The 23,312-nt window shown below is 38.6% G+C and overlaps 1 protein-coding gene across 1 annotated transcript in view; it reads left to right on the top strand.

The window, feature by feature from the left end:
• LAMA4 (laminin subunit alpha 4) overlaps positions 1 to 23,312 on the top strand; it is a 145,180-nt gene that overhangs the window by 100,905 nt on the left and 20,963 nt on the right. Inside the window, exons 17-29 of the mRNA XM_068985018.1 lie at positions 190 to 306; positions 1,892 to 2,071; positions 4,059 to 4,198; positions 6,365 to 6,541; positions 7,234 to 7,379; positions 7,821 to 7,983; positions 8,860 to 8,993; positions 9,461 to 9,632; positions 16,099 to 16,230; positions 17,356 to 17,498; positions 19,552 to 19,690; positions 20,140 to 20,277; positions 22,290 to 22,423. Coding sequence (XP_068841119.1) covers positions 190 to 306; positions 1,892 to 2,071; positions 4,059 to 4,198; positions 6,365 to 6,541; positions 7,234 to 7,379; positions 7,821 to 7,983; positions 8,860 to 8,993; positions 9,461 to 9,632; positions 16,099 to 16,230; positions 17,356 to 17,498; positions 19,552 to 19,690; positions 20,140 to 20,277; positions 22,290 to 22,423 — 1,915 coding nt within the window. The remainder of the gene's footprint in view (positions 1 to 189; positions 307 to 1,891; positions 2,072 to 4,058; positions 4,199 to 6,364; positions 6,542 to 7,233; positions 7,380 to 7,820; positions 7,984 to 8,859; positions 8,994 to 9,460; positions 9,633 to 16,098; positions 16,231 to 17,355; positions 17,499 to 19,551; positions 19,691 to 20,139; positions 20,278 to 22,289; positions 22,424 to 23,312) is intronic.

Raw genomic sequence — 23,312 nt, forward strand, 5'->3', positions numbered from 1 at the left:
GCCTGGAGAATTCCATGGACTATATAGTGCCTGGAGTTGCAAAGAGTCGGACATGACAACAACTTTCACTTTACTTCATTTCCATGGTACAAACCAGAATTTTTTTCGTTGAAACAGAAATTTCACCACACACCCTACCCCACCCCCATCTTTGCCCTACTTGTACTTCTTTTGGCTTCTTCTCCGCAGGCAGTGATGAAGCAGTGCTGGACGCCAGCAGGCGTGTGGGTGGAGCCCTGGCAAGGAAGAGTGCTCTCAGAAACAGATTAAATGGTGCCATTGAAAGACTGCAAGCCGCAGAGAGAGGTGAGGGTCTCAAACAAAACTTAAGCTCATCCGTTTGTTCACTAATACTAAGGTAAACCTCTGAGGAAAGAGTAAGTGATTCGCTGCTTATTAATCTTTTTATAAATAATATTGCTTTCTGATGACAAAAGAAACTTTGTTTATCTCACACACACAAACACACACAGACATACACACACATACACAAAAGTCCTGGAAGATAATAAAAGCTGTAGGTACATCACCTAGGGATGACAATTAAATTTAAGAGCATTTTCCTCCAGTCTTGTGTGTGTGTGTGTGTGTGAATGAGATCAGGATGTTTATACTGTTGGGTAACCTACTTTCTTGTGAACATCCTTTTTCATTAACAAATAAGCCCTAATTTGGTTATTGGGTTTCTCTGGCCCCAGCAGTAAACAGCTGCTCTCTGTTACATAGCATGTCTTTCTTATAGTGCAAGCAGAGAAACCACCTAGCCAGAGAGGGAAACAAGAGCACTCATGTTGCCTAATCTGAAACTACGGGGGTATCTCACAAAGATGTGATGGGAAGCAGATGTGCCTTTCCCGGCATAGTGAAAGCTAGCACATTACTGCCGGATGTGGTGTTTCACTACACGGAGCAAATCCAGCAGCAGTACCACAGGACACCAAAGCCCTGGCCAGATGGGTCTGTCTCATCAGTATCATCAGAGCTACTACATGCTAAGCCCTGCACTGCAGTTTACAAACATCATCTCATGTGGGAAAGTATTGCTTTTAGGCAGATGTGAACCCCAAGGCTTGTCAAGTTTGGGGAGCTTGCTCTGAAAGGTACAGCAATACAAAGACGATGACCCAGGATTCAAAGCCACAACCGTCACAAGTTCAGAGCATGAGAGGTTGAGTTAAATGTTTCTCTGGTTAAAAAAAGTAAAAGAAGCTAAACCTCACCTGAGAGATTTTTGTTTTTATTACAGAAGTAATGCATGCCCATTGTAGAAAAATTAGAAAATATAGATAACAAAAGAGAAAAAAACAAGGGAAATCTGTTAAAATTTCATTATCTAGGAAACAAACATTTTGTTGTAGACTTGTTTTTATTTTAAATATATGACTTAAAAATTGCCCTATAGATTTTTTTTTGAAACTTACTTTTCTTATTCAAAAATACCTTGCCTTACCACTTTATGTCTGTACTAGAGCATCATTTTTATGGCAGAAGGTGTCCTACAGAGATGAAAGTGATATTTACAGTAAATTTCAGGCAAACATTTTATGAGTTAGTATCTCATGCACATTTTGTATAGTTTTCTCACCAGGTCTCTAATCTGAAGTAATATTACTCTTTTTTAAAAAAATTACCTGTAATTTGAAAATGTTTTAAATGAACTACCTGATTTTATTGAGACTTTATAGAGTCTTTCAATCTCATTTGTCAGTACTGTTTACAGTATTTTTATGCACCTAACTTACACCACGATTAACATGCATGTAAAGGTCTCAGTTAGACTGAAAAGCCTGAACCTGAGGTCTGTTTCATCCCAGTGATTAAATGAGTATTCATGATTCCATCAAAGGCCCTACTTCTTTGCAAAATAAATGTCCTTGTGTTCTGTGTGAAGGTGATGCTCAGCAGCGCCTGGGTCAGTCCCAGCTGATCACCGCGGAAGCTAACAAGACCACAGTGGAAGTCCAGGAGGCAACCGCCCCGATGGCTAGCAATCTAACCAACTGGTCACAGAATCTTCAAAGTTTTGACTCTTCTGCTTACAACACTGCTGTGGATTCTGCCAGAGATGCAGGTATCACCTAGCAACTTCACAACTTGCATCCAGTTGAGGAACTGGCCATTAAATCCTGCATATCTTTCATTAAGAAGCAGTTGTTTTTTTTTTCATTTGAGTTTTAGATGAGAATGTTGTAGAAGTTAGCTTGTGTGCTTAATCGCTCAGTCATATCTGACTCTTTGTGACCCCATGGACTATAGCCCAGCAGGCTCCTCTGTCCAGGCAAGAATACTGGAGTGGGTTGCCATACAAAACAAGTAAATGAAAAAGCATAATGTGATACGAGAGTTCATAAAGACTCTAAAGTGGCTCCATTTCTCTGAGAGAATTGAGGGCAGAGAAACCCTGTTTTGTACGCATTTTCATAACCAACATTTAATGCAATGCTTTAAATATACTCTACTGCCTTTAATGTTAAACACTATTATACTATATAATAATAGTCATTTTATAGTTTGGCTCTTGTGGTCAGTGATCCAAATAACATACATTTACCTCTGTATTAATAAACACACTAAACTGATAGTAGCTAATTATTTACCTAATTTCTTTCCTTTTGTTGGAGAAGCGGTTTGTTTCCTAAGTACAGAAAAGAGATGTTTCCTAGGTCCTCACTGAAATAGTCTCCTGAAGTATGAAAATGAAAGTAGCTCAGAAGTGTCTGACTCTTTACGACCCCATGGACTGTACAGTCCATGGAATTCTCCAGGCCACAATACTGGAGTGGGTAACCTTTCCCTTCTCCAGGGGATCTTCCCAACCCAGAGATCAAACCCAGGTCTCCCACATTACAGGTGGATTCTTTACCAGCTCAGCCTCCAGGGAAGCCCTATTCTCCTGAATCTGAGTTTAATTTGGCTCCAGGAAGAGGCTTGCTTTTGCTCAGCTGCTCATGCTCAGTGACCATGCCCTGCCCTTAGCTAGGAGTTTGCCCAAAGGTATTTGTTTTCTACTCTAGTGGTTCTCGAACACAAGTGTGCATCAGAACCACCTGGACCCTGTCCATGAAACTTTTAAGAGAGCTATGCTATTCTCTGTTTTGGATTTTTTTTTCATCAAGTTGTATCCTCATGATTTGTGCTCTTTTCTCTGTAAATTATAAATCCCTTCCTCCCCCCTGCCTCCTCCCCCCTACCTCCTCCCCCCTACACACACACAAAGAAAATAACCTTAAAAATCAGTATGGTCTGCTCATACTATCACCTTCGTCTAGGATCATAGATCATGACTCCCCATAGATCATGACCCCCAACCTTGGCACAACTGCCACTTTTCTGGGCACGCTCCCTTATTTCTTCCATCCAGCTCTGCTTCTGCTGGGACCACTGCAGTGGCATTGTGATAAGTGAACAGCCTTCTTAGAAAAAAACCTTCTCACCCACCCCACCTTGCCCAGCATTTCTTTTGACCTGTTATGTCAGTTAGAAATGTAAGCAGAACTTGTGCTCTTTAGTGAAACATCTGTGTATTTGTCATGGGTCCCGCCCTTTAGAAATGTACATTGTATGTCAGCTTGCTCTGCATACAATTTATAGATCAATATATATTGTAACCCACTCCAGTACACTTGCCTGGAAAATCCCATGGACAGAGCAGCCTGGAAGGCTGCAGTCCATGGGGTTGCTGAGGGTTGGACACGACTGAGTGACTTCACTTTCACTTTTCACTTTCATGCATTGGAGAAGGAAATGGCAACCCATTCCAGTGTTCTTACCTGGAGAATCCCAGGGACAGGGAGCCTGGTGGGCTGCCGTCTATGGGGTCGTGCAGAGTTGGACATGACTGAAGTGACTTAGCAGCAGCAGCAGCAGCATGTATTATAAACATCGCAGAATAGAAACTGATTATGCTTTGGACTTAACTATTAATTTTTTAGAATTAAATATAGTTTCTTATAGTTCTACCAGAAGTAACCATGCATTTGTTATCTCTTCACCTGATTGCTGAAGTAGACTTAACTACTGAGATATCTACTCAAATGATTCATTTTTATTAACCCTAGTTGGAAACCTGACAGAGGTTGTCCCTCAACTCCTGGATCAGCTTCGTACAGTAGAACAGAAGCGGCCTGCAAGCAATGTTTCCGCTAGCATCCAAAGGATCCGAGAGCTCATTGCTCAGACCAGAAGTGTTGCCAGCAAGGTAACCAGTGCAGAGTCATTATCAGTCACTCGGTGATAAGGACAGCGTGAGGCTGAGCTTAGATCCTTGAGCAGCTTCCAGAGCTGGAAACTTTCTACTGTGTAATCCAGCTTGATAGTTCTCAGCTCCATCTGTTCATTAGACTCAGCAAGGAGATTTGAAAACCAAACCAATTCCTGGTCCCAACCATAAAGCAATAATCAGGCTCTCTAGATGAGGGCTCAAAACCTGTAGTTTTTTCTTTTTTTTTTTTTTTAAGCTCCTCAGTGATTCTAATGTGTAGCCAAGATTCAGAGGTATACTTTTAGCCTAGTCAGCATAGCTCATAGAGCAAAAGGAATCAAAGAAGGCCAACCCCAATTAAAGACTCAATTTTATTATTACTATTCATTATCCTAAAAGCTATCTTTGTGTAATTGCTAAATGGAATATTCTTGCTCATCTGCCTTTTCAAAGAATTCTCTGGCACAACATAGATGATACGAAACTTTTACTGACCTCTCCACCGGCTTAACACATAGCAGCTTAACTGAACAATTTCAACAAAGTCCCCATTCTGATATGCTACACAGAAGCAACACAACACCGTAACTAGTGCCAGCATTGATAGGAAATATCCTAACACAACAATTAGCATTTTCACTGTGGCACAACAGGGCTTGTTCTTGGCCCCTTTTCTAATTTGTTTTTTATTCATTTATAGACCAGCATGATTTTTTAACAACCAAATTATTATTTGGTTGGTTTTATTTTCTCAATTGCAAGTCAACCTGAACAGACTATTGGCCCTAACTACTGACAGAAGAATTGGAAATCAACTGTTTTGTAATGAAGGAAATTATTATTGCTAACTTTTAAATAATATATGATAATTAGCCCTACACCACAAATCACCTTTTAGATACCTTGGAGAACATTTCAGAAGAGATTTATTGTCAGTAAATGGCATTTCCAAAGCTAGGTTTCTGTGAATGCCTTCTGGTACTTTTATTTCTATGGAGTAGAATTTAGGAGCCTTAATCACCTAAAACCATTTTCTGAAGAAAGTCCTGGCAATGCCTTTGGGAACCCACACAGCTCCCCAAAGGGAGATGCTTTCTAATACAGATGGATATCTTTTTCAAACTCTCAATTTTTACAGACTTTAACCCCATATACTACTTAATTATTTACTAAGATGTATTCTTCTCAACTGGCAACATAGGACAGCTGCACCTTAGGCACTTGGAAATATAATCTTGAACTCACTTGCCATCAATAGTAACTAAATTAATATTAGTCAATTGATGTAATATATCTAATTATTCATAAATATTTGCATTATGGTGTGAATATACACAGTCCTTCTACTTCTGAATATTCTGAAAATCACCTTGAGTCAGACCAGGTCAGCATGTTATATTGGGCCTCTTAGAAATGCACTTTCTGAATTGTGCTTCATTGTGATGCCTTTCTAAGGATTATTATAAGGAAAATCTTAATGAAGTCATCATTACAGTTATTATGATAGAGCCAGACACTGGAAAACACTTTATAGTTCCTTGTTTCATCCTCTTAACAAATCTTTTGTCCTCATTTAATGATGAGGGAACTGCAGGTTAAGTGATTTGCTCATGGTTCCACAGCTAGTAAGTGGTAGAGCCAAGTTTCATGACCTCATATAAGCCTTAGGAGCTGGGTCTAGACCCCTCCCAACTGTCTAAACATGGTCTAGGATACTGCTCACAGCCTCACCAGTGCTCCTCTTTTGAAGACCCTAGGGCAAAGGTCCTAGCTGTATTAGAACCCAAGATTAGTTATTATTCTCCTGATCAATTAGTTGTTAAATTTATAGACCTTGTGAATTGTATAACAAAGTATCCTTTCAAGCTGTTTAGTTCACTTTAACCAAATATGTAGTTCATTGTGGAATTCATATTTACCCTCATTCTTAGACCTACTTTGTTGCCTTTTTGTTTTGCTTTCTTTCACCTAGCTTTAAATTTAAGCTGTATTATCTTTAAATCCTTTCTCCAACAGATGAGGACATAAGTAAACAAAGGCTTGGAGGTCATGGTAAAGCTCAGAGACCTCATAAGAAATGAGGGAAGCTCATTGAGCCCATGGGAAAGCACTATGCCCATTTCTATACTTCTGCATTTTAATGAAATAATTTTTTAACTTCAGATCCAAGTCTCCATGATGTTTGATGGCCAGTCAGCAGTCGAGGTGCACCCCAGAGCCAGCATGGATGACTTAAAGACCTATACATCTCTGAGCCTCTACATGAAGCCTCCTCCTGTGAAGCAATCGGAACTGGCTGTGACTGCAGATCAGTTCATCCTGTACCTCGGAAGCAAAAACGTAAGAGCAAGTGGTTTTAAAAGATGGAATTACATTCAAAGGAAAGATAAGTGCTTTTCTCTTGCCTCAAAAAAAACTACCTGTGCAAACAAACAAAATTCCCATTCTAGCACCTCAGAAGGTGTAGATCAGAAGGCCAAGACTAAAGTAGCAATTCCTTCTTTGTGTGGGACAGGTAATTCTTCCTCTGTGGGGATATTTCGTGGTTTCCTCATATCACCCTCACAATGCAAACTCAGGAGTCTGAATGCTGCATTTCAAAGACATCCAGAGTACAGAGACTTACTGTATATAATGCTGAACCCTGCTTGAAGGTATATAGCAGTCGGTATTGGCAGGCGGCATTATATTCCCAGATTAACGAAACAAGGTTAGCACCTTCCGGGCAGCCGTCAAATGTCCACAAGCCCAGAGTTGCTTGCCTTCCTGTCCAGGGTGTACTTAGACAGGCCCAGAGGGGTATGGTGGGGGGTGGGTAGTAGTAGGCAGGGGCCTCACACTGATGCAGCAATAGGAAGGCTGGAAAGGAGGAGGCGCTGCCCAGTCTAACAGGCACTCTGGTAATAATTTAAGACAGATATGCCTTATAGACAGCCAAACGTTTAAATTGCTGATTGTCCTTTAAAGAAATGAGAACAAAAGATGATATTCATTCATATGAATTTTATTTACAAGAATTCTTAACATTTCAGGCCAAAAAAGAGTACATGGGTCTTGCAATCAAAAATGACAACCTGGTGTACGTTTATAATTTGGGAACTAAGGATGTAGAGATTCCCCTGGACTCCAAGCCTGTCAGTACCTGGCCTGCTTACTTCAGCATTGTCAAGATTGAAAGGTAAAGTGAATCCATGACGCAGGGCTGATCTGCACATTTCATAAGAAATCTATTGAATGCACTCACACACACACAGATACATACACACAGTCTTTCTGTGGATGTTGCTCCTCTTTCTTCCATTATTTATGTATTTCTTCACAAGTACCTTGGTAGAAAACGAAAAATTAGGAAAAACAGTCATCACTTCTAAATAGAAATCTGATTATTAGTTGTTTTTTTTCTAATCTGGCCAATCCACAAATCCAGTTCCAAGGCGGAATGTGGTTTTTCCCCTTCCCATTGATTGTTGACATTCTGTAAATGCTTATGAAAATGACAAAATCAAGTCACCAAGTCTGTGATGAAGGGATTTTCACATTTTGACATCTAAAAATAAAAATAATGTATCTTATACAAATTATCTGGCTACTAAGGAGTGAAAATTCTTTATCTGAACAGGGTAGGAAAACATGGAAAGGTGTTTTTAACAGTCCCAAGTCTAAGTAGCACCGCAGAGGAAAAGTTTATTAAAAAGGGGGAATTTTCTGGAGATGACTCCTTGTTGGATCTGGATCCCGAAGACACTGTGTTTTATGTTGGGGGTGTGCCATCAAACTTCAAGGTGAGCTATCCAGCCATATTTTTGCTTAATTGCAAATCTACAATGATTGTTTTTAGAAGTCCATAATACCTATAGTGACTCGGGGTTGACTGGAAACCTTGATACCTTAAAAATAGAGTTTAGGTCAGTGGTTGGTAGAATTCTGAATCAGGGTCTGTAAATATGCTGTGTAAATCTGATCTCTGCTACACATATTTTCATAGTATCAAATACTTTCATGCTATAGCTAAAACTTGAATATCAAATGTTTCATCCTGATACATGAATTTATAATTAATATTACCCCATCTACTGCAAGAATGCCTGTACCTTGTAGGTTTATAGCTAGTCTTCAGGTTTACAGATGACAGTTTCAAAAACTCAGTTATTTCAGCTGATACACAAGCAGGAAATGAAATACTTGGGATGTGGGAGGGGTAGGATCTAGGGAGACAGATGAGACCTGATGAAGGGCAGGTTCAGGAAGGGCCCAAGAAGATAAGGAGTTGATCTACAATTTCAGGTACAGAACTATTACTCACTAGTTAGAGGCACATTATTGAACTTTTCTGAGAATTACTTCCTCTCTTTTTATGTGAGGACAGGAATACCTACCTCATGGGGCTAGTGTGAGGATTGACTTTGGTCATGAATGCATTGTCAGGCGAGTGACTGGCACGTAGTATATGCTCAGTAAACCCACACCCTCTCTGCTAAGGTATGAACAACTGAACAGTAATTCTATATCTGAATGGTTTGGCATAGAATAGACACAAACTCAGGTCTAGAATGATATTTCTGTCAATGGGAAGGTCCCCTTGACCTTTGTCTCCCAGCCTGATCTGTGTGAACTGGATGAAGTAGTCATGGGAGAATTGACTTCACTTCGTTTCACAGCTCCCTGCTAGTTTAAACCTGCCTGGCTTTGTTGGCTGCCTGGAACTGGCCACTTTGAATAATGATGTGATCAGCTTGTACAACTTTAAGCACATCTATAATATGGACCCCTCCAAATCAGTGCCCTGTGCCAGGTAAGAGCATGCTAAGAGCACTAAAAATTTGATGGCTATGCAAGAGCTGCAAATAGGACAAGTGTGGGTCAATATTCAGGTTTTTAGTCTTTTCTTGGGGAAAATGAATTTTGAAACTGCTTAATAGTCATGCATGTAAACAGCTTTTCAATTCTTCTCTATCATAATGAGCATGCACAATTATTAAAAAGTTAAACTCCTAAATTGCAGCTTTGGTTTTGGCTAATAGAAACTAGGGTCTCACTAGAACCTTCTGTTCTTAGCACACAGGGTGCTAAGAAAAAAAAAATATATCACAGACAGTTTTTTTTTTTAATGCTTCTTTATGTCTCACATGCAGACATCAGGACTTCATTTAAATGCTGTAAGACCCATGGAAAATGTCATGAAAACGTGTTGAAAAGAACCTCATTTGAAAGCATAACAGATACTGTCATGTTTATATGATCCTTGCATTTTTATTTCAGAGACAAACTAGCCTTTACGCAGAGTCGGGCTGCCAGCTATTTCTTTGATGGCTCTAGTTATGCCATAGTGAGGGATATCACGAGGAGAGGGAAGTTTGGTCAGGTGACTCGCTTTGACATCGAAGTTAGAACACCAACTGACAATGGCCTCGTGCTCCTCATGGTCAACGGAGTGAGTAAAAAGTCCTACATCTTCTCCCTTATTGCCTTTACTTTCCCACCATGCATGTTTCTAGGAACCTTCCCAAGTTGAGTGTGTCATGCCATAAAACTGAAGGTTTAGTTTATAAAGCACAATTGGTTTTCTTTTCCTGCAGGGACATGATGTCAGCAGTAAGAAAAGCAGCCATGAAATGGCATTTCCCCACACTAGATTTTTCAGTAGAGTTCATTTAAGTTCAGTCACTCAGTCGTGTCCGACTCTATGTGACCCCATGAATCGCAGCACACCAGGCCTCCCTGTCCATCACCAACTCCCGGAGTTCACTCGGACTCACGTCCATCGAGTCAGTGATGCCATCCAGCCATCCCATCCTCTGTCGTCCCCTTCTCTTCCTGCCCCCAATCACTCCCAGCATCAGAGTCTTTTCCAATGAGTCAACTCTTCGCATCAGGTGGCCAAAGTACTGGAGTTTCAGCTTTAGCATCATTCCTTCCAAAGAAATCCCAGGGCTGATCTCCTTCAGAATGGACTGGTTGGATCTCCTTGCAGTCCAAGGGACTCTCAAGAGTCTTCTCCAACACCACAGTTCAAACGCATCAGTTCTTCAGCACTCAGCCTTCTTCACAGTTCAACTCTCACATCCATACATGACCACAGGAAAAACCGTAGCCTTGACTAGATGGACCTTAGTTGGCAAAGTAATGTCTCTGCTTTTCAATATGCTATCTAGGTTGGTCATAACTTTTTTTCCAAGGAGTAAGCGTCTTTTAATTTCATGGCTGCAGTCACCATCTGTAGTGATTTTGGAGCCCCCAAAAATAAAGTCTGACACTGTTTCCCCATCTATTTCCCATGAAGTGATGTGACCAGATGCCAGGATCTTCGTTTTCTGAATGCTGAGCTTTAAGCCAAGTTTTTCACTCTCCACTTTCACTTTCATCAAGAGGCTTTTTAGTTCCTCTTCACTTTGTTCCATAAGAGTGGTGTCATCTGCATATCTGAGGTTATTGATATTTCTCCCAGCAATCTTGATTCCAGCTTGTGCTTCTTCGAGCGCAGTGTTTCTCATGATGTACTCTGCATAGAAGTTAAATTAGCAGGGTGACAATATACAACCTTGACGTACTCCTTTTCTTACTTGAAACCAGTCCGTTGTTCCATGTCCAGTTCTAACTGTTGCTTCCTGACCTGCATATAGGTTTCTCAAGAGGTAGGTCAGGTGGTCTGGTATGCCCATCTCTTTCAGAATTTTCCACAGTTTATTGTGATCCACACAGTCAAAGGCTTTGGCATAGTCAATAAAGCAGAAATAGATGTTTTTCTGGAATTCTCTTGCTTTTTCAATGACTCAGCGGATGTTGGCAATTTGATCTCTGGTTCCTCTGCCTTTTCTAAAACCAGCTTGAACATCAGGGAGTTCACGGTTCACATACTGCTGAAGCCTGGCTTGGAGAATTTTGAGCATTACTTTACTAGCATGTGAGATGAGTGCAATTATGCGGTATTTGAGCATTCTTTGGCATTGCCTTTCTTTGGGATTGACATGAAAACTGACCTTTTCCAGTCCTGTGGCCACTGCTGAGTTTTCCAAATTTGCTGGCATATTAAGTGTAGCACTTTCACAGCATCATCTTTCAGGATTTGAAATAGCTCAACTGGAATTCCATTACCTCCACTAGCTTTGTTCATAGTGATGCTTTCTAAGGCCCACTTGACTTCACATTCCAGGATGTCTGGCTCTGGGTGAGTGATCACACCATCGTGATTATCTTGGTCTTGAAGATCTTTTTTGTACAGTTCTTCTGTGTATTCTTGCCACCTCTTCTTAATATCTTCTCCTTCTGTTAGGTCCATACCATTTCTGTCCTTTATCGAGCACATCTTTGCGTGAAATATTCCCTTGGTATCTCTAATTTTCTTGAAGAGATCTCTAGTCTTTCCCATTCTGTTGTTTTCCTCTATTTCTTTGCATTAATTGCTGAGGAAGGCTTTCTTATCTCTTCTTGCTATTCTTTGGAATTCTGCATTCAGATGTTTATATCTTTCCTTTTCTCCTTTGCTTTTCACCTCTCTTCTTTTCACAGCTATTTGTAAGGCCTCCCCAGACAGCCATTTTGCTTTTTTGCATTTCTTTTCCATGGGGATGGTTTTGATCCCTGTCTCCTGTACAACGTCACAAACCTCAGTCCATAGTTCATCAGGCACTCTTATCTATCAGATCTAGTCCCTTAAATCTATTTCTCACTTCCACTGTATAATCATAAGGGATTTGATTTAGGTCATACCTGAATGGTCTAGTGGTTTTCCCTACTTTCTTCAATTTAAGTCTGAATTTGGCAATAAGGAGTTCATGTTCTGAGCCACAGTCAGCTCCTGGTCTTCTTTTTGTTGACTGTATAGAGCTTCTCCATCTTTGGCTGCAAAGAATATAATCAGTCTGATTTCGGTGTTGACCATCTGGTGATGTCCATGTGTAGAGTCTTCTCTTGTGTTTGTTGGAAGAGGGTGTTTGCTATGACCAGTGCATTTTCTTGGCAAAACTCTATTAGTCTTTGCCCTGCTTCGTTCCGTATTCTAAGGCCAAATTTGCCTGTTACTCCCGGTGTTTCTTGACTTCCTACTTTTGCATTCCAGTCCCCTGTAATGAAAAGGACATCTTTTTTTGGTGTTAGTTCTAAAAGGTCTTGTAGGTCTTCATAGAACCGTTCAGCTTCAGCTTCTTCAGCGTAACTGGTTGGGGCATATCCTTGGATTACTGTGATATTGAATGGTTTGCCTTGGAAACGAACAGAGGTCGTTCTGTCGTTTTTGAGATTGCATCCAAGTACTGCATTTCAGACTCTTTTGTTGACCATGATGGCTACGCCATTTCTTCTAAGGGATTCCTGTCCACAGTAGTAGATATAATGGTCATCTGAGTTAAATTCACCCATTCCAGTCCATTTTAGTTCTCTGATTCCTAGAATGTTGACGTTCACTCTTGCCATCTCCTGTTTGACCACTTCCAATTTGCCTTGATCCATGGACCTGACAGTCCAGATTCCTATGCAATTTGCTCTTTACAGCATCGAACCTTGCTTCTATCACTAGTCACATCCACAGCTGGGTATTGTTTTTGCTTTGGCTCCATCCCTTCATTCTTTCTGAAGTTATTTCTCCACTGATCTCCAGTAGCATATTGGGCACCTACTGACCTGGGGAGTTCCTCTTTTGGTATCCTATCATTTTGCCTTTTCATACTGTTCATGGGGTTCTCAAGGCAAGAATCCTGAAGTGGTTTGCCATTCCCTTCTCCAGTGGACCGCATTCTGTCAGACCTCTCCACCATGACCCGCCTGTCTTGGGTGGCCCCACGGGCATGGCTTAGTTTCACTGAGTTAGACAAGGCTGTGGTCCTAGTTTGATTAGATTGACTAGCTTTCTGTGATTATGGTTTCGGTGTGTCTACCCCTCTGATGTTCTCTTGCAACATCTACCGTCTTACTTGGGTTTCTCTTACCTTGGACGTGGGGTATCTCTTCACGGCCACTCCAGCAAAGTGCAGCCACTGCTCCTTACCTTGGACGAGGGCTATCTCCTCACCGCTGCCCCTCCTGACCTTGAACGTGGAATAGCTCCGTGCAGCCACCACTCCTTGAACGTGGGGTTGCTCCTCCCAGCCGCCTCCCCTGGCCTTGGACATGGGGTAGCTCCTCTTGGCTGCACTCTCGGCCGCCGCCCCTGACCTTGGACGAGGGGTAGCTCCTCTTGACAGCTCCTGTGCCGTCACAGCCTGGCACTCTCAGCTGCTGCCCCTGACCTCGGACGTGGGGTAACTCCTCTTGGCTGCCGCCCCTCAGGCATGGGGTCCTCCCAGCTTCTGCCCCTGACCTCGGACATGCGGTAGCTCCTCTCATCCGTGCTATGTGCACCAGTTGCAGCCGCCCACGCTATATTTTTAGATGTATATTAAATATAATACATTCAATAAACTAAGAGAACTTTGGTGAAAATCAGCACCAAGATCTAAATGAGCATCAGTTCAGTTGCTCAGTCATGTCTGACTCTTTGTATATGTCAACAGAAATTTAGCACTTACTTTTTAAATCATATGCCCTAATCAGTTAGAAAAGAGTTTGAATGCTTAACATATGTGTGTATATATATATGCATTTCTTTATTAATGATATACACATACTGTATATGAATATAATATTTAAAACTAGGAGAAATATAATTTATATAAATATAAAATGCTGAAATAAATGCAAGTTTAAAATGGTAGTAGTGGTTTAGCTGCCAAGTCGTGTCCAACTCTTGCAACCCCATGGATTGTAGCCCTCCAGGCTCCTCTGTTCATGAGATTCTCCAGGCAAGAAAACAAAGAAGTTTAAAATATTATTTTTATTTTGCTAATGACACAAAAATTATTAATGGAATATTAGTGAGAACAATGTAATTAAATATGTTTAAGTATTTTTTAAGTCACATTAAATTCTTTGTGATACTGAACTCTTATCATGAGTCCAGTTTATTTCAGTACCAAGTTTTATTGGCTGTCATAACTAGACAAGATAACTCATATAAATAAAAATGTTGGAAGTATATCATTGGCTATGCTTAGTAAATCATGATATCACTATTATTTCATTCACTGATTGCCAGAAGTTGTCTTGGAAAATGGCTGGCACTTTTCATCTTCCCTGATGTCAGTTCTTGGGAGCTAATCAGATAGTATATCATTTTGTAAACTTTAACAAAAGAATTCAAGACCATTAAAATCTTCATTTGAAAAACTTTTAAACTTAAAAAAAAAAAAAGCTTCTTTTTCCAAAAAAGTTTTAGTAGTGTAGATATGAGAGTTTTTATGGTAGTAGATAAAAACATGAAAAATTACATTGTTTTCATCAGCAAATTTACTTAACAGTAGAAAAATTTTCAGATTCTTTTTTTAAAAAAACCATCTCTCCAGAGTACAACTTTCTTCCCCACCAAAATAGTTTCTCCTTCATTGTTATAATGTCCCTACCTTGAAACAACAGATCAAGTATATTTTTTAAGTAGCTAGTGGGTTTCATACTACTAAAAGACATTTGTCATCACAAGTAAAAGTCAATAAGTTTAGAATAATTCATTTTATAAAGCAAATGTGTAATGCTCTCAAAATTTGACCACATTTTTAGTAATTTGTAGGAATTAATCTGAAAATATCTATGTGTCTCAGAATATTTTCACATCACAATATTTCAGTAGAAAATAATTATAAATATTCTATTAATAAGTGGCCTTATTCATAAATCCATGTAACCAGGTTCCCATAAACTGCAGTAATTGCAATAGGCTAAACACAAAGAAATCAGTGCAGAGTGGACCGTGGCCCACCTTCAAGTGTGAAACTTCATTCTCAAAGTGTGAATCTGAATCCTGTGAAAACCCACTCAAGGGACAAAATGAAGGCCCAGAGTAAATCTGTGTATTAAATATTAAAAGTTGGCTTCTCTATTTTAGAGTTTTAAAATGAATATAAATAGAAGTTGAAATGTTTTCTTTCTAGTCCCCAGTGGATTGTGTACCACATTCTTGCTGCTGCCAAGTCACTTCAGTCGTGTCCAACTCTGTGTGACCCCATAGACGGCAGCCCACCAGGGTCCCCCGTCCCTGGGATTCTCCACATACTTAGGAGTATATAAACTCTGTCCAAGAGATCACTTTCAGTGAAATATAGACTTTACCATCACCAACTCAATGAACATAAATTTGAACAAACTCCAGGAGATAGTTAGGGTTGGGGAGTTGGACACGACTTGGCAACTGAACAGCAACCATAATACTTTATTGTTCATATCCACTGAATTCTTGTGTCTGTGAACTGTCTTCTAAAACAAGCAAGCCTGACCAGTAAATTACTTGAGTTTTATAGAATTACTTTGGTTGTTGAATATCATGTGATCTAAGTGCATAATAATCCCATGTTTATTTATGTAAATCCAGTGTTACAGAAGTGGGCCTTCTTTTCCTTTTATCTGTATTTACTGATAATTTTCCAAGATTCTTTTCAGCATACCTTGGAATTATTTTTCAGTGGTACCAATTTTGCTCTTAAAAATGAAAGGTAGTCACATCTGTTGGCCTGTTACAACATTCAAACATTGCCTTAAAATAGGGCCGTTGAATACATATGGCCTATAGTACTCTGTTTTCAAGATTGTTAAAAATCAATAAGGTAAATTTAAATTTTCATTAATTCACAGGTAAAAACAGTTGAAGATAATTGTTTTAAATTGTGTGTGAATATTAAAACTTTGGTATATGAGATATAACTGCTGATCTGAACGTAGTTGTGATTTTTATTTCATAGTAAGAATTTCAGGAGACTTCGGCAGTCTTCAGACAGTTTCAGTAATAAAGAGTATAGTGTTATTTCTCAAATTCAGCTAAACCTGCTCTTTCATAATAGCAGACTCTTCACGTCTACAACTTTTTTTCTTCTCCACAGAGTATGTTTTTCAGCTTGGAAATGCGCAATGGTTACCTACATGTGTTCTATGACTTTGGGTTTAGCAATGGCCCTGTGCATCTTGAGGACACATTAAAGAAAGCTCAAATTAATGATGCAAAATACCATGAGGTACTGATCATTGCAGTTTGAATGCTTTGTTTTGTTTATATTTGGATCTATTGATCTAATCACATGGTCAAATGAGATAGGTGACAAAGTAATTAAACTGAATACTTTCACATATAAAAACCAATGAAGGGCTCTCATATACCCAACTCCAGGATAACATTTGCTTCAAAAGAGTGGACATTTTTGTCATATTGGAGTTTCCGAAAAGAGTCAGTAAAGATACATTTTAATTGCTTCATTGATCAAAAGACTCCTATTGATATTCAATAGATTGATTATGATGGCACTTCTGTACATTTGTTGAAAATGAGAATGTAGATATACAGCTATTTTGTTTTTGCTTTTTCCTTGAGTCCCATTAAATAGAGAGTAAATATAAGTGAAGAATTTCCTTTTTAAACCTTTTCTCCAAAACTTAGAAAATAGTAACACAAATTTTCTTATAAAATGAGAACCCACAAAGAATGCTCATCTGTCTTGACACAGATGTGCAGTATACTGATATTTCATCTGTTTTTACTAACAACTACTTTAAATCTATACTTTAATAAAATATGTAGAAGTCATGGTATCATCTAAGTTGAACTAAAATGCAGAGTAGAGGCTATATTTCTCTTTTCAGTTCAAAGTCCATAGCCTTCATGAGGGTGCTTTACAACAGAAGAATATTTTAACTATTTCTCTGACTAGAATTTTCCCACATTCATTAAAGCTTATTTTGTCACCAAAAAATGACATCTAGCAACATGCATACCAGGGTTCAGAAGGCACCTGTTTACAGTTTTTTCCTGAATCCCCTCAAAGGAGCAAAATATTAATTAAAAAGTTGCTCTCATAACAGAATTTTTCTTGGGTTAGCTGTGAATCCATATGGAATCCTTCTCCAGCAAATGGGAACTGCTGGTAATATGACTAAGAGTTTTCATGTCTGTGAGTAAGGAAGGAAGAGCTATTGCCCATTTTGTAAACAAATAAGTATGAGATCATGGAGGCCCTGCTGTTACAACATAATAAATAATTATGAATAATAATTAAATTATTATTAAATAATTAAGATACATAGCAATCTTCAAAAAGCTGATTGTTAAGCAATGATCAGGACTTCTTATGTATTATTTCTCCCAGATCTCAATCATTTACCACAATGATAAGAAAATGATTTTGGTAGTTGACAGACGACATGTCAAGAGCATGGATAATGAAAAGATGAAGATACCTTTTACAGACATATACATTGGAGGAGCTCCCCCAGAAATCTTACAATCAAGGTAAGCTTTTTTCTTCTTTTAAGCTGTTGGTTCCTAACGCACGGGGCTGAGGACTCAACATCCGGAAGAAGTGTAGTATGTGTTTGAACCTTCCCACCTACTGCTTCTATGCACATGTGCAAGGGCACAGACACAATCATATACCTGTGTGCCCTGTGCAGCCAGTCCTTGTGACTCCCTTAAATTAGCATCAGGTAAATGTGATCTACAAAAGTCTTTATTGTTACTCTTAGAACATGGTCTAATGCAGTATTTCTCATCCACAGGAGGAAAGGTGGAGCATATGTGAAAGCAAAGAAGCATTGTGTCCATTTACTTTTGTTTTAGTATTAATTTAGAGTTATTTGAACTCTCAAATAGTATCTGAGACTAAACCAAAATTTTAAGCCTGTCCCAGGAGTTGTGAATTAAGTATGTTGTTGTTGTTTAGTCAATGAGTTGTGTCCAACTCTTTTGCGACTCCAAGGATGGTAGCCTGCCAGGCTTTACTGTCCATCAGATTTCCCAGGCAAGGATATTGGAGTGAGTTGCCGTTTCCCCTACGCGGGGATCTTCTCCACCCAGAAATCGAACTTATGTCTCCTGCATTTGCAGGCAGATTCTTTACTGCTGAGCCACCAGGGAAGCCTCATGAATTAAGTATGTGTGCGTGCTAAGTCTCTTCAGTCATATGGACTCTTTGCAACCCTATGGACAGTAGCTCCCCAGGTTCCTCTGTCCATGGGATTCTCCAGGCATTAATACTGGAGTGAGTTGTCCTGCCCTTTTCGAGGGGATCTTCCTGATCCAGGGATCAAACCTATGTCTCCTGCATTGGCAGGTGGGTTCTTGACCACTAGTGCTGCCTGGGAAACCCAAATTAAGTGTAATGAAATATTATTCTGATATATTCAAAAATTCAGCTATCTCTCATTACAATCATTTCATAGCATGAGAGATCCTAAACTGAGAGACAGCATTAGGATATTCCGATATTCCAGTCCAGTCACTCTCAACCCTGGTTCTCATTAGAATGACCTAGAGAATGTTTATAAACATCACTACCCACAGTCATTCTCCAGAAATTCTAATTTTTCTGGGATAAGACCCCAACTTTAAGCTTCCTTTCCAAACTAAATATCCTCAATTCCTTCAGCCATGCCACTTGGGATCTTTAACCATTGTGGTTGCTATATGTGCAATTTAATCAATCAATTAGCATGTCATCCAGGCATGATCTTGTGAGAGCAGAATACAGTGGGACTATTACTCCTTAGTTTGGTCAGTGTTCATCTAAAATACATTGAAGTCATTGTAACCTACTCAGAATTAACTTCATATTCATTCAGTATCCAATACTATGTTCTTGGGCACTTCCTATCTATTAGGCATAGTGATGGGTACTGTTTTGAGCAAAATGCCATCTTTGATCTTAAAGATAAAGGATTTCTCACTTTCCTATTGCTCCAAAGTCCCAACATTCATTGAAAACTTCTCTAGCCTTGGTTGATTAGTGTGTTGCAAATAAGACAAGTAATTGAGTTCATGACTCAAGTAGGATTAGTGGACAACTGAAGACCTGGGTTCAAATCCCTAACTTTCTACTTGTAACATAGGAAAAAAAAAAAAAAGACTTAATATTTCTTAGTTTCATTTTATAGATAAACCTTGTGAAACTGCCAAGAGTTCACAGTTTTTGACCTATACATATGTCAGTTCATTTTATGGTTGAACCTATTAATCATCTGTAAAAGAAAAAGAATAGCATCACCATCTAGCTCTCTGAATTGTTATAAAGATAAAATGAGCTGATGTAAGTTAAAGGATCTTGAAAACTATAAAGAAGTAAACAAATTGGCTCCATGCAGAATAAAGCTGTTCTATATACCAAAATTAGAAATTACTGTGTACTTAGGAGAGAAAGCATGAAAGTGTGAATAATTACAAAGCTATTAAAAATAACTATAAATAAATTCAAATTTTACATCCTGCATATGTGTTGGGAGACATCATCATCACCTCTACCACCATCATCATCACAGCTGTATCAGTAAAGACTGATTTTCTTTTCCAGGACCTTAAGAGCACATCTTCCCCTGGATATCAATTTCAGAGGATGCATGAAGGGCTTCCAGTTCCAAAAGAAAGATTTCAATTTATTAGAACAGACAGAAACCCTGGGAGTTGGCTATGGATGCCCAGAAGACTCTCTTGTAAGTACACAATTGAAAGGTTTTTAATAAATAGACAAAAAACTTACCTCTCTTAAAAGCTGAAAAAACTCTTTTCTCTGTGATCCTATGTACACCTTGGGTTCCTTTCTGCCACCAGCAGAATCATTAAGCTAAAAAGGCTTATGGGAATCCTCTGGACTTGTCCAGTTGCTGCGCCCTTCAATGGCTGGAATGCCAAAGCCTCGAGAGGCTATGTGAGCATCTTCACTCACTCACAGTAGAGAAAGTAGGCAAGCCGAAACCCCATCTGTTAGCAGCAGCATACAGAAGGAAGGCTAACAGGCCTGAATTCTAGCATAAACTGGAAATCAAAACATAACTATTAATATAGGAGCTAGCAGATAAGGCCTTTGGTATGTAGGAAATGGACATTTTAGGCATTTGATAATTATCACAAACTCTGTATTCATACTTTCTTTGGCACACAGATATCTCGCAGAGCATATTTCAATGGACAGAGTTACATTGCTTCAAGTCAGAAAATATCTTTTTTTGATGGCTTTGAAGGAGGTTTTAATTTCCGAACATTACAGCCAAATGGATTACTGTTCTATTATGCATCAGGGGTAAGTATTTGTTTTTTGTGGTGGAAACTTCTTTGTGCTAATTGTTTTGTCTATTAAAAATACTTCTAAGCACATTAAAAGTAATTTTCAATTCAGATTAATTTTGACTCCTATACACACATGGAATGTCTCTTTTCAAACAGTTTGTAAAATATTATAAATATATCATATGTGAGTTTTTAACCTGGGCTTCATAAACCTCCCTAAGGAGTTCGTGATGAGAATTCAGTGGGTCCATGAACTAGGTGAGAAAAAAATTAAATCTTTATTTTCTCTAACTAAAATTTAGCATTTTCTTCAATTGTGAATGTCAGCAACAAACCACAGTAATATTAGCAGTACCTATGATTTTGTCTTTAGTAGAAATTAAAGGTATTTTTCATTTCATGTTATAGTTGTCATATATATCTCAAAATACCACTTCTAAATTAAAGTAGTTATTAGGTCTGCTACTAGATTTTATTATTTAGTGCCTTAATGTAGAAGTACATATATATCACATATTTATCATTTTGGTATTTTGAAACTGTGTTTCAATATAATTGGTTTCCTTTGTATTCCTACATATTTTGTTGAGTGATTTTAAAATATTTTATGAAGGAGCCCATGTGTGTCACCAAACTATCGAAAGAGTCACAGCACAAAATATGTTAAGAACCTCAGTGTATATATACAGTACTAACATACGTGTGACTCAACTTATGAAATAGTTTTTCAATTTGCTGTAGAACTTTAGCTCCAGTCCATGGGTAGCAGTCCTTGGGGTTGCAAAGAGTTGGACACAACTGAGCAACTGAACTGAACTGAACAAAGATATACTAATACTATGTCAAGAATAAGATAACATTTATAAAAGTTTGGTGACCTTAAAGTATTTATGTTGAGAGCTAACTGTAGAGATTGAGGCCCATATCAGGGAAGAAAAGGAAGATTATCATTTTCCCAATATTTTAAGGAATATTGCCAAACAGTAAAGAAATTTAGAAAAATAGATGTTAACTTCTGCTATTTTAAAATTTTTCTGCCTCTGTAGATGGAAAGTGAAACATTTTTTTTCTTTTTTTGTTCCTGTTTGTTTTTTTTTTTAAATTTGGAGGCTAATTACTTTACAATATTGTGGTGGTTTTTGCCATTCATTCACATGAATCAGCCATGGGTGTACATGTGTTCCCCATCCTGAACCCCCCTCCCACCTCTCTCCCCATCCCATCCCTCAGGGTCATCCCAGTGCACCAGCCCTGAGCACCCTGTCTCATGCATCGAACCTGGACTGGTGATCTATTTCACATACGATAATATACATGTTTCAATGCTATTCTCTCAAACCATCCCACCCTCACCTTCTCCCACAGAGTCCAAAAGTCTGTTCTTTACATCTGTCTCTCTTTTGCTATCTCGCATATAGGGTCATCATTACCATGTTTCTAACTTCCATATATATGTGTTAATATACTGTATTCATGTTTTTCTTTCTGACTTACTTTGCTCTGTATAATAGGCTCCAGGTTCATCCACCTCATTAGAACCGATTCAAATGCATTCTTTTTAATGGCTGAGTAATACCCCATTGTGTATATGTACCACAGCTGGAAAATGAAACATTTTTAAAAGCCACAATAGCAAAATAACTCTTGCCTAGTCATCTCATTATATCCCCAAAGAAATTAAAATACTGGTTTTTCAAAAGTGAGGCTGATGACAAAAGAGAAATGCTTGAGTAAAGAAAGTAACTGACTCTGGGATAACAGCTACTTAGCATGACAAAATCACCTGAAATTTTCAGTTCAAATACAGGAAATTCCTCTTTCCATTGAAATGTGTCTAATTTTATAAGTAGCATACCAGTCCAGGCAATAGAGCATTTTCTAGTAGCTGTTCATAGAAATTATTTTTCAAGCAAACCTCTCACATATGTGTGTTCCTTTAAGCAGTCCCATAAGTAAATGTTGAAAACATGTCCACCTTTTGGATCCCTGGCTTCCATTGTTAAAGAACCTGTGCTTGCATTTCAGTCAGATATGTTCTCCATCTCATTGAATAATGGCACCGTAATCATGGCTGTGAAGGGAATCAAGGTGCAGTCGGCAGATAAGCAGTACAATGACGGGCTGTCCCACTTCATCGTTACCTCCGTCTCCCCAGCAAGGTATAGCTCCTCACTTTATATTCTTTCCACCAGGTGGCTTTACCTGTAGGACATGAATTCGTCCAATGACCACTGCTAATAGTAGACTATCTCTTATTACCTTTCTAGTGTTTAAAAAAATGGTAGAAGGAACAACTTACTTTTTTTTCATTGCTTTTAATTTTTAAAACATGGCAAATAAGTCACTATAAAATTAATTAACAGGAAAAAAAATTAATTAACAGGTATATAAAAATTTTCCCAGTGAAACCATAAGCTATAATTTCCCGGAAGGAAGTACCAGTACATACCACTTAAACTACAATGTTTTGTACATAGAAAAACTTAACAAACAACAGGTTTCATTAGGTTTTAATTAAACAGTTGAGAAAGTTACATTTATGGTCACATTTTAAAAAGTCTTTGGAGAAGGAAATGGCAGCCCACTCCAGTATTCTTGCCTGGAGAATTCCATGGACAGAGGAGCCTGGTGGCTACAGTCTGTGGGGTCACAAAGAGTCAGACACAACTGAGTGACTAACACTTTAACTTCACTTTAAAAAGTCTTAACTTTATCTTTACAGTATGTAATACTGTATTTCTCTTTCGTAAAAGGAAAATTCTTTCTGTAAAAGCAATATATTTTCTGTTGCAAACTGCTACTATTCTGTGTCCATTCCTGGGGAGCCCTCCCATTAAAGGGAAATGTTAATAGGTCTTTTCAAGATGCCATTTCCAATCACTGTCAATGTGCTTTAGAATGAAAATAGCTTCCCACAAATGTGATTAAATGATCACCATGATTTATGTTCTGATTTTTCCACACCAAAAAAAAAAAAAAGAAGTTGCTGATGACTAGTCATTTGAACCTGCTTCTATGGGTTTAAATTCCAGTCATGATTTGGAGAGT

This window comes from Capricornis sumatraensis, chromosome 13 (assembly GCF_032405125.1).
Source record: "Capricornis sumatraensis isolate serow.1 chromosome 13, serow.2, whole genome shotgun sequence".
In the NCBI taxonomy this organism is placed as follows: Eukaryota; Metazoa; Chordata; class Mammalia; order Artiodactyla; family Bovidae; genus Capricornis; species Capricornis sumatraensis.